This window comes from Podarcis erhardii, assembly GCF_964252035.2.
Source record: "Podarcis erhardii genome assembly, chromosome: 6".
In the NCBI taxonomy this organism is placed as follows: Eukaryota; Metazoa; Chordata; class Lepidosauria; order Squamata; family Lacertidae; genus Podarcis; species Podarcis erhardii.
This window is the reverse complement of record NC_138510.1, coordinates 37,823,334-37,834,931: the sequence shown is the minus strand read 5'-3', so window position 1 is coordinate 37,834,931 and position 11,598 is coordinate 37,823,334. Positions and strand designations below refer to the sequence as shown.

Genomic DNA, 11,598 nt, shown 5'->3' with positions numbered 1-11,598 from the left:
CCCATTCAGGCAGAAAGTGCTTTAAAAAAAAAAAAGTATGAGAGCAGGTCTCTGCCCGCAGGAGCTTCCAATCTAGAAAAAGGCACACCGGAAAGAAGCGTGAAAAGGAAGTGAAACGGAGGCAGCAACGGGGGCTTCTGCCATGAAAACACGAGCCTCAGGCAGTATATAGATGGAAGCAGCCCGCGATCGCCTCCTCCTCCTCTTTTGCCACCCATCTTGAGTCTTGACGTTGCCTTAGCTAAGCCCTTTATTTCGCCCACTTAGCTGCAGCCTCCTCGGGCGTCCCCCCACAAAGAATGGCTGCTTGGATCCGCCCGCAGCCTAAAGTACCTACGCTCACTCTACCCCCCCCCCTCTCAATGGTTCGGTCCTCTTTCAGCCATGCAATTATTCCCCCCCCCCGCCCGCCTCGCAATCCGCTTCCTCTCTCAGGCACTTCCCTCTCTCCCCCGCCCACCGCGCCGTATCTCTGTCGTCACATCCGCAAGGTCTCGTCGCCCCTCCTTTCTCGCGACGCTTTCCCAGGGTTCCCGCTCTCTTTTCCGAGATGGCGGCTCCCGAGGTTGCTCCCGCTGAGAGCTGGCTCCGTACCCGGGACGTGCTTCTGCACGAAGGGCCCGAAGACTTCGGGTCGCTGCTGCTGTCGGCCCCGGTCCTGGAGGGCCTGAAAGCTGCCGGGTTCCTGAGGCCTTCCCCAGTGCAGCTCAAAGCCATCCCGCTGGGGCGCTGCGGCCTGGGTGAGGCGGCATGAGGGATTGGGATGAGGGGGGTGGGCAGGGCCGGCCCACCCACGAGGCAGGATCCCCAGGGTCAGCAGATCCCGATATAGGTCTTTCTCTCTCCTCGCCATTGTTCCTTGTGTAGATCTCCACTCCTTCCCTGGCAGGGAATGGACTGCCACTGGGATTTTGGCTTCGGGTGCAAAAATGTCTTCGGCTGGCCCTGGATGTAGAGCTTTTGTGCCAAAGGATAGGAGAGTGTCAGAAGTAAGGCCAAGAACTTGCGTTGGGAAGGAAAATGCTGCTGAGGCAGTGGAGCAATGTGGGTTGTAGAAGGTACAGTGGTACCTTGGTTCTCAAACTTAATCCGTTCCAGAAGTCTGTTCCAAAACCAAGGCTCGCTTTCTCATAGGAAGTCATGCAGAATGGATTCATCTGTTCCAGGCTTTTAAAAACAACCCCTATAAGCAATAAACAATGTACTGCAGTCGCACAATCAATCGGTCAGTAGCAGAACTGGGTTTCACACAGTCAAAAAAACAAAAAAGAGAGCCACAGAAATGCAAAATAAATAGCAAAACCAGGCAGACCTCAGCGTAACACTCAAAATGGAACTGTGGCACTCAAATTGGAAGCATAACACTCAAAACGAAGCATGTTTGGCTTCCAAAAAAAGTTTGCAGACCTGAACACTTCTGGGTTTGCAGTGTTTGGGTTCCAAGTTGTTTGAGTACCAAGGCGTTTGAGCACAAAGGTACCACTGTAACAGGCATTTTACCTTTCAGAGGCTCCTTGTTGTTGTTTAGTCGTGTCTGACTCTTCGTGAACCCATGAACCAGAGCACACCAGGCACTCCTGTCTTCCACTGCCTCCCGCAGTTTAGTTAAACTCATGCTGGTAGCTTTGAGAACACTATCCAACCATCTTGTCCTCTGTCGTCCCCTTCTCCTTGTGCCCTCCATCTTTCCCAACATCAGGGTCTTTTCCAGGGAGTCTTCTCTTCTCATGAGGTGGCCAAAGTATTGGAGCCTCAGCTTCAGGATCTGTCCTTCCAGTGAGCACTCAGGGCTGATTTCCTTAAGAATGGATAGGTTTGATCTTCTTGCAGTCCATGGGACTCTCAAGAGTCTTCTCCAGCACCATAATTCAAAAGCATCAATTCTTCGGCGGTCAGACTTCTTTATGGTCAAGCTCTAACTTCCATACATCACTACTGGGAAAACAATAGCTTTAGCTATACGGACCTTTGCCTTCTTTTGTCCTTGTGGATTTTTTTTTTTTAAAGGTGTAAAGAGACGGCATGGAGGGAGATGGACTATGAAAAACAGACAATAAATATTTAAGTTGGGTCTGTGCAGAACTTTTGGATTATAATTGATGTTTTGAGAGTCTTATTATTGATTGAAGTGGTGTATACTCTGTACATGTCCTGGTATGCAGTGAGATGAGAAATCAGGCACACACCTAGCATTTTACATCCACCTGCATATTGTAGAGAAAGATCAGAAGAGAAGGGCAAGTTGCCTTCAAGAAAATTGCTATTACAAGAAGACCCACTCCTGGTGCCCCATTTGTGCTTGTACCAGCATAGGAGCTTTGTGTTATGTGTGTGTGTGTTTAGATGTCACTTGGAAGACACAAAGTTGCCAGATGAAACTAATAATACTGATGAAACATCTAGTGTCAATTTTAATATATTTTAATGTGATTGGTGTACTGTAAATATTTATTCACTATTAGATGGATGACTGTTGGATGGTTTTTGCTTTGGAGCGGTTTCCACTGAAAGTGAATTGGTTGCTGATGACATGACTGGCCTAATTTACTTGATTCTTTTGTCCTGGATTTTTGGTGGTGATCTTTTGGATGCTTCTTGACATTTTTCTATTTGTTTACTTTTCAGATCTCATTGTACAAGCAAAATCTGGCACTGGTAAAACCTGTGTCTTCTCTACTATTGCACTTGATTCCCTTATCTTAGAAAGCCTGGTTACGCAGGTGAGCATTATAGTTTTGTGTAAAGTTTTGAGAGAAGTGATGTCAGTAATCAATAACAAGATTATTTACAAGGGCAGTGTTATTCAGTGAGAGTTTCATTCTAGCTCCCTCATAGGTAAGCTTTATTATAACTAGATATAGGTAGGTAGCCGTGTTGGTCTGCCATAGTCGAAACAAAATAAAAGCATTCCTTCCACTAGCACCTTAGAGACCAACTAAGTTTGTTATTGGTATGAGCTTTTGTGTGCATGCACACGAAAGCTCAGTTTATTATAACTGTTACATATGGATTTATGCTGATATTTAAGGATGCTTCGTAAGTGTGATTGGTACTTATCGAGGGGATATCTGGCTTCTAGCTGACTAAAAATGCCATCAAAGAAGTGTCACTTATTGGTGCCCTCAGCTGTTATGGGAGCAGAGGGGTTAATAATCTAGGAAATGTATTCGTTTTTTGTTTATTCTTCTAGTCTATTCACAGCTTGACCTTTTTTCAGATTTTGATCTTGGCCCCTACCAGAGAGATTGCTGTTCAGATTCATGCAGTTATTACAACTATTGGGATCAAGATGGAAGGCTTGGAATGTCATGTCTTCATTGGAGGAACCCCTTTAAACCAAGATAAAATGAGGCTGAAAAAGTGTCACATAGCAGTTGGCTCTCCTGGTGAGACAAATAAAATGATACATGTTTATCAAATCTTGTATTGTGCTACAAAAACTAGTGGTTGCTGTCTGTGCAAACATATTTACAGAGCAGAATTTGAAAACTGCACATAGAGAGTTGATCAGTCATATTTAGCAAGGTGCTATGTTTACTATTCTTTTGCAAAAGTATATTTATTTCAGTTAGATGTGTTGTATGCTTAAGATACTAATGCAATTTTTGTTGACAGGGCGCATAAAGCAACTCATAGAACTGAATTATCTGAATACAGCCAGCATTCGTCTCTTCATTCTTGATGAGGCAGATAAACTTCTGGAAGAAGGTAGTTTCCAGGATCAAGTCAAGTAAGAGTAGCCTACCAGTAATCATTATAATCCTTTTGTTTCTGAAACATATTTGGTTTGAAGTGTTTGTTCTAAATGGTGCTTTTCCTCCCCTTACTCTCTTTAGTTGGATTTATTCTTCTCTACCAGCCAATAAGCAAATGTTGGCTGTGTCGGCCACCTATCCTGAATCCTTGGCTAATTCTTTGACTAGGTACATGAGAGATCCCACCTTTGTGAGACTGAATCCCACTGACCCAAGTCTCATTGGTATGTATGATGTGCTCTTTGCATTTTTGCACAACCCTCCAAATATGTTAGAGTTGTATGCTTAACTCTAAAGTAGTAGTGGGGAACCTATGACCTTCCAGTTGTTGCTGGCCTTTAATTCCCATCATCCTTGATGATTGGCCATGCTGGCTGGGGCTGATGGAAGTTGAGAGTCCAACAGTTTCTGGAAAGCCATACAATCACCACCCCAGTTATAGAGTTTACCACCTTGATAAATATGTGGTTTGAATTTATTGTCTGCCATGTTAATGTTCTGTATAACAACTTAGCCAGAAATATTGGGACAACCATTTATTATTGTTACATTTGTATCCTTTCCTCAAAGGAGTTTTTGTTTGTACAAATGATATATAAGCCCATCCTGTTTTGGTTAGGGTTGAAGCAGTACTTCAAAGTTGTGAATTCTCACCCGTTACCTCATAAGACTTTTGAGGAGAAGGCTGAGCATTTACAGGAGCTGTTCAGCAAGATTCCTTTCAACCAGGCCCTGGTCTTCTCGAATCTACATAGCCGGTATTTTATGTTTTTTAAAAAATCTAGACTAGCTAAGATAACAATGAATTATTGGGGTTTTTATAACAATGCTCCTGTTTCTGTAAGTGAAAGCCAATGCACATTAAAGTGGGTGAAGCTAGTGAGTTTCTAGGGCTGTAAGATTGGTCATCTATTGTTTAGTGTGTCATGCAGTATTGAATTGAATTAAAACTAGGATTTATTTCTAAAAATCTCATGCCTTTAAAACACACACCATATTTTTATGACTTAAAGACCAAGAGTTCATCATATATACAGCGGATGAAGTAATCAAGGGGAAATGATTCCAGATTAAATCAACTGTGCTTGCATCTTACTGTGCCAGGAACAATATGCTGCTAAGTTTAGCTGTTCGTTAAATATTTGCTATACACTCCTGTCAGACAGTTTTGAGGAGCTGGCGAGTGGGGCAGTCATGAAGTGTTATGCTGTAAATACATTTACTGTATTTTCTTTTTCACTGTTTCAGAGCTCAACACCTAGCAGATTTACTGACTTCCAAAGGTTTTCCTGCTGAGTGCATTTCAGGCAAGTTTGCAGGCCTATTGATAATTTTTTCTTATATTGATTTCAGCAATGTTGTATGTGGAATTTGTTGTTTTCATGCACATGTGTAAGTAAGTATGTTATTTTAAGTTGCAATTGTATAAATATTAATTTAGGAGTAAGGCCCATTTGAGCTTGGTAGGAATTGCTATGTATGTACAATATAGATAAATTTGAGAAAAGTGTCTGTGGAGGAGACGTGGTAGCAAACTACCCTAGTGATCCTGCTAGTACTTTTGTTGTCTGGTCTTCATTTCTTCATTTGTTCGTCTTTCTCTAGGCAGTATGAATCAGAACCAACGACTTGATGCTATGGCTAAACTCAAGCAGTTTCATTGCAGAGTTTTGATTTCAACTGATTTGGTGAGCCCCCCCCCCCACTCCACCTTGATGTCGAATTTTTAAAAAGTGTAAAGGTTTATAGATGTACTTCATATAGATCTGACTTGAAGGAAGTAGAAACTCGAACCAAGCTAGTGCGCTCATGTCTCTGGGAAATGTGCTAGTACATACAAATGCAATAGTATTTGAAACAGTACATTCTTTGCACTAAAATATGTTGTAAATCAATCTTGAGAAGAGGAAAATACTAACCACTATTTGATGAAGATATTTCCCCCATGCTCTTGTCTTTCCAAAGTTTAGTCTACTTCCAGCATATTTCTATTAAGGTTTGTATAGACAGTTGTGAGCAAGAATGAAAGCATAGTATTTTCAGAGTACAGTCATACCTCGGGTTAAATTTGCTTCAAGTTGAGCGCGTTCGAGTTGCGCCCCGCGGCAACCCGGAAGTAACGGAGCGCATTACTTCTGGGTTTCGCCGCTTGCGCATGCACACACGCTCAAAATGACGTCACACGCATGCGCAGAAGTGGCGAAAAACTACGCGAGTGTGCATAGACGTGCCATTGCTAGATACGTTTACCTCTAGATGCGAATGGGGCTCCGGAACAGATCCTGTTCGTATCTAGAGGTACCACTGTAGTCTCCTTGAGGAAGACCCAGAGAAGTGTCATTTAGATGGCTTTGAAATTAGTATGGTTTAAATTGCAAAATTATATTAATGCATCCCAGAGAGCCTTGAACGCTCCTGATCTTCTGTAGATTGTGCCCACTTACTGTAATGAAACTATGCTGAAGCAATTGTTTTTGAGCAACACACCCAGCAGCATTTAGAAGATAACTGAAGGCAGCCCTGTTTAGGGAAGCTTTTAATGTTTGATGGGTTACTGTATTTTAATATTTTGTTAGAAGCCACCCAGAGTGGCTGGGGAAGTTCAGCCAGATGGGCGGGGTAAAATAAATAAATAAATAAATAAATAAATAAATAAATAAATAAATAAATGTATGTTGTCCTTCGGAACTAGAGCAAATGGCTTGTTTTGTGTCTTAATGTGTGTAAATTGATTGGGAGGCTGCGGTATTTTATTCATGGTACCATGGAACAACTGAAGAAGTCTAAATGTCTGTTGTGCTTGGCTTGTTTCCTCCTTACTACCATCTTTAACTTCACCCATCCTTCCCCTCAGACTTCCCGTGGAATTGATGCTGAGAAGGTGAATCTAGTCATCAACTTGGATGTGCCTTTGGATTGGGAAACATACATGCATCGGATTGGCAGAGCTGGGCGCTTTGGTAAATACTGCTTTGAGTTTGCTATGCAGTGGCAGGTGCTGGATCTACAACTCTTTCCAACTTATTTATATCTCTGCTTTGTCACAGGAACCTTAGGGCTAGCAGTGACATATTGCTGCCGTGGAGAAGAAGAAAACATGATGATGAAAATTGCACAGAAATGTAACCTTCGGTTGCTTCCTTTACCAGGTACAAGTGTTTCTGGTGTATGTGGGACCATGGTGCATTAATTTGAGCATGTCTTTATGTGGGGAAGGTGGGAACAGGAAAACTGTGGCCCTCCAGAAGTACAGTTCCCTTCACACCTGGTCATTGACTACTTGCTGGGGCTGGTGGAAGTTGAACAACAGTGGGTGAGCCACAGGTTCTCTGTCCCTGTCCTTCTGAATGGCTACAGTAAATGTTTCAGTGTTGATGCAGGTGGTTGAGCTGCAGTCTTGTACTTGCTTACCTGGTAATAACTCCCATTAAATTAAGTGGGGTTTCTTTTTATACTATGTATAGGTTTGTATCATAGGCCCATTCTGAATCTTAAATAATTAGTGAATTGTTTCCTGAGTGGAAATACTGAATTATTTCAGAAAAGTAATGTACCAGAGTTTTTGGTTGTTAAACCATTTAAAGTCACAGAATCATGGAATTGTAGAGTTGGAAGGGACCACAAGGGTCATCGAGTCCAACCCCCTGCCATACAGGAATCTTTTCCCCCAACATGGAGCTCAAACCCATGACCCTGAGGTTAAGAGTCCCCTGCTTTACCGCCTGAGCTATCCAGTAAAGCTAGATTCATTGACAATATAATTAATAGCCCAGTAATTAAGACACTAAATAAATAACACATTTGGTCAAATACGGGAGCTGCTTAGTATGACAACCTTGTGACCTTCAACAGTATAAAAACTGAGAAGCTCTAAAGAGGACAGGAAACAATATTTGCAAACAAGATGAACGTAGATTTAGGAAGATGTTCCTTTCTGGCAGAGCAGTTCAGCAAGAGAGGTTGTGAAACCTTAACTTTTGTCAAAAGAAGAAATTTGACTGTTTCAGATGGACTTAACCCAGTCATTGGCTTACAGGATCATTATTCTTTAGCTCTGATTGTTTTACCGCATTATGTAACATCATTTGGCTTATAGCAATACTTTTGTATGTATTGATCTTTCTTTTATTTTTAAACTACAGACTGTCTAATAAAAACATCTGGCACATGCTTGTAATCAAATGCTTGCATTCAAAACGTGTTTTATGATGGTGTCACTTAGATATATTTGTGATTATGAGAATTTCTTTGAAAAGAGATACTGTATGTTGCTCTTGACTAATAACATTTTTCTCTTGTGAAGAACCTATACCTCCTGGGCTCATGGAACAGTTTGAAGGCTGGGATGTCGAAGTCACTGCTGTCCCATATCCCAATGCTGCACTGCATGCATCTCTGTTGCCAGCTAAGAGACCGGAGGGGACCATGCAGCACACAACAGTAAGCATCAGTGCTCCTGTTGTTTGTGAAAATTCTGTTGCAGCCAAGCCAAAGCAAGCCCTCAAACAGAAGCAATTGCTTAAAACAAGAACGGAGGATACAAAACCAAAACTAACCAGGAAGCAACAGTCTTCCCATAGTATCACTCAGCAGAAGCGCCAAATAGAGCCTTGTCTTCAGACTTCTGGAAAGCATAACGAGGAGGTGGACAGGGAAACATTAAAAAGCATGCTTCCCAAGATCCCTTGCTTATCATCATTTAAGGACCAGCAGTCCACCAGCACATGGAGCATGGCGGAGTTCATTGAGGATTATGAATACTTCATTAAAGAAGGCTCAGAGAGAGAAGTGGAAATAGTAAGAAGCTATACAGGTCCAGGAGAGCAGCATCACCCAGAAAGTGATACTAATAGAATTTATACTGAAACAGAATCCAGCTTGCATGTTGCAAAAGCTCATGTATTGACAGGAGACTCTTATAGCGATAGTAGCTCTTACAGTTCTGGGTCATCCACCTCTAGCTGGGAGGACCAGTCATATAGTAAAACATCTTCAGATACACAACAAAGAGACAATGGTGCACTGGCATCAGATCAGAAATGTGTTTCGCAGTTCAGTGGTGTTCCTGAACCACCACAGTTCCAAACGAGTCCTCAGCTCCAGAAGATAAAGGAACAGAATGTAAAACAGAGCAGTCAAAGCCGCTCCCGTTGTACTACCAAGCCTTCCAAGAGCAAGAATTTAAAAAGTGTATCTGAAGTCAAACCTACTCCTTTCCCTGAGCGTGAAGATCAGAGTTATGAGGAATACTGGCGAGCATATTACCGGGCTTGGCGGGACCATTATGCAGAAGCTTCTCGTTCATACTACCAAATGTATCAGCGACCATCAAACTTACTAACTGCTTATCATGCCAATGCAATCTATTTTGAAGAGTTGTTGCGTGGTCACAGATAATGGGAATTCCTGCCACCCAAAACCTGCTAGTGGAATCTTAAATCACCTTTCTGTTTCTGTTTACACTCACATATTTTCTTTATTCCATGTATATACTGTTTTGTATACTTTCCAGAAGGTGAAATGCTGCAACAGTATTGCTAATAAATAGTATGAAAATAGTGTTTTATGTTGATACTGATTTACTCTTGGCATATGATGCATGGGAAATCTGTTGTAGATTACTGTTCTCATTTATTTTGGGTTATGAACTTGGAAAAGATTACTGCCTTTACTTTCCCCCCTCATGTATGGTGAGCATTTTAATTTGTACAGAGGTTAACATGCTCATTTCTGGGTGTCAGGTGTACCAAAATATATGGCCGCTTCTTCTCATTTCTCTGTAATCTCAGTTGAGTTGTGGGACTAATCTATCTTAAAATGCCTGTATTCCCATCCAGCAAAGAGCACTCATTCTTTGAGAGGTAAAATGGAGCCTAATTGTCCAGAATGCTAGTTTCTTTCTCTGGATTCCCCATCTTGCTACTCTGAAGGCCTTTGTGGGTAACAGGGGCAAATAACTTCTCATTCATAGGATGGAGAGGGTAAAATGCTTAAAGATCTCAAGAGATTCTGTTTAGACCTTACAGTTTCCCTTAAGCTTGGTGAGAACTTTAAACTATTGTTTGAGAAATGGGTCAGAAAGAAACTTTAGAAAGCAATCTCTTTAAAGTAAGAAAATACTTATTTTTTAAAAATCTCAGGTATGATTTCTATTCTTGATGAAGTTCATTCTTAGAGCCTTCTTTATTGTATTATTATTAATAATAATAATAATACCCCACCCATCTGGCTGGGTTTCCCCAGCCACTCTGGGTGGCTCACAGCATATATCAGAACATACTAAAACATCAGACATTATAAATAATACAGGGCTGCCTACAGATGTCTTCTAAAAGTCAGTTGTTTATTACCTTGACATCTGATGGGAGGGCGTTCCACAGGGCAGGTGTGACTACTGTGAAGGCCCCAAAGATTGTTCTGTTTGCATTCTGTATATGTACAGTTCAGCATATCTATAACAAGTACGTACTTGAAATCTTAGTTTTTCCTTTCTTAAGGACAGCAAAACGTCTTTATTTCATTTGTCTTGAAGGTCCTCACAGAAATGCAGTAACTTAGGCTAACAGAGAATGTTTGGCCCAAAGTTTGTGGGATAGGAGGCAAGTTGTGATACCATGATCATTATGAAAAAACATGAAAAAGGCGTGACCAACTTGGTCATTTCCAGAAAAGCTGGGGAATTTCCAGAAAAGACTTATCCACTGCGAGCAAGCTACTACCTCTTTATAATTGGCAACTCCCTACTTCCTTTTACTCAATTACCATTTCAAACGACAAGACTCCTAGTGTACTACAGCTGTAGTGCTTCCTTCTGTTTAGAAGTGGCATAAATAAAAAAACATATCTCAACACATGTTGCTGATTTAAATAAATCTTAATTAAAACTGTATAAATAACACTTTTTGAGCTAGATTGGTTCAGCAATGTGATAGGATTTTTAACATATTTAATAATATAAAAAACTATCATAATTGGATGGCACTCCAGGGGATACTAATATCAGGCCTGCCATGTATAAGGGAAAACTTTAATTAGAAATGAAATTGCATATTAACTGCAGCTAATTGCCCTGCTTTGTTTCAGCTGCTCTATATCCTATGCAAAACCATGATGTGATGGGAGACTGACTGGGTAAATGCATGAGTAATGGTGTACAGGGAGACATACCCCTCTGTCTTGTTAATTCAGTTCCTGCACAGGTTGATAATGTTCACACCCTGCAGTTTTTTTTTACCACATTAAGTTCATAATAATTTTTTGTCATTCCTCCCCCCAAATAACAGAGCCTAAAATTACAATTAACATGTGGCATTCTTGAAAATATGTTGACAGTAAAAAGAGTTCCTTGTACGCATAAAGGTTGGGAATGCTTGTACTTGGGTTGCACAGTGAAAGACCCTCCTCTGTGTATCCTATTTCTGAGCTTCCACAAGCTTCCACAAACAGGTGGTTGCTGTTGGGATCAAATACTATACTAGTATCCTTTTTCTGTTCCAGCAAGGCATTACCTAAGACCTTTAACGGAGGTGCTGAGATACTTAACTGTTGAAGTAGCATTTTGACACACAACAACTAGTTTTTAATATAAAAGCATGCTTTTTATCCTACCGGATCTGCGTTTCACAATGGAAACAGAAAAATAGGTGCCACCTAGTGGAATATATGACTTACAACATGCAGAAGGAATGCTATACTAATGCTGTTGCTGAATTATGAAAATTCCTTGGAAGCTGTTGACTCTCTTCGTTCATTCAGCAGCAATACTGGGATTATCCACTTTTCAGCTGTGTCTATACTGGACCTCTTCTACTTCTTAAAAGTATCACAATTGGGTCATAGCCTC

The 11,598-nt window shown here is 41.2% G+C and overlaps 1 protein-coding gene across 1 annotated transcript; it reads left to right on the top strand.

Annotated features, from left to right (window-relative positions):
• The first annotated feature begins 526 nt into the window (after positions 1 to 526).
• DDX20 (DEAD-box helicase 20) lies at positions 527 to 9,314 on the top strand. The gene is made up of 11 exons (XM_081864933.1): positions 527 to 740; positions 2,626 to 2,720; positions 3,218 to 3,386; positions 3,616 to 3,730; positions 3,837 to 3,979; positions 4,375 to 4,513; positions 5,004 to 5,066; positions 5,365 to 5,443; positions 6,610 to 6,715; positions 6,803 to 6,904; positions 8,059 to 9,314. Exons 1-11 carry the CDS (start codon positions 551 to 553, stop codon positions 9,150 to 9,152), a joined length of 2,295 nt encoding a protein of 764 aa, XP_081721059.1. The 5' UTR covers positions 527 to 550; the 3' UTR covers positions 9,153 to 9,314.
• Positions 9,315 to 11,598: the final 2,284 nt, after the last annotated feature.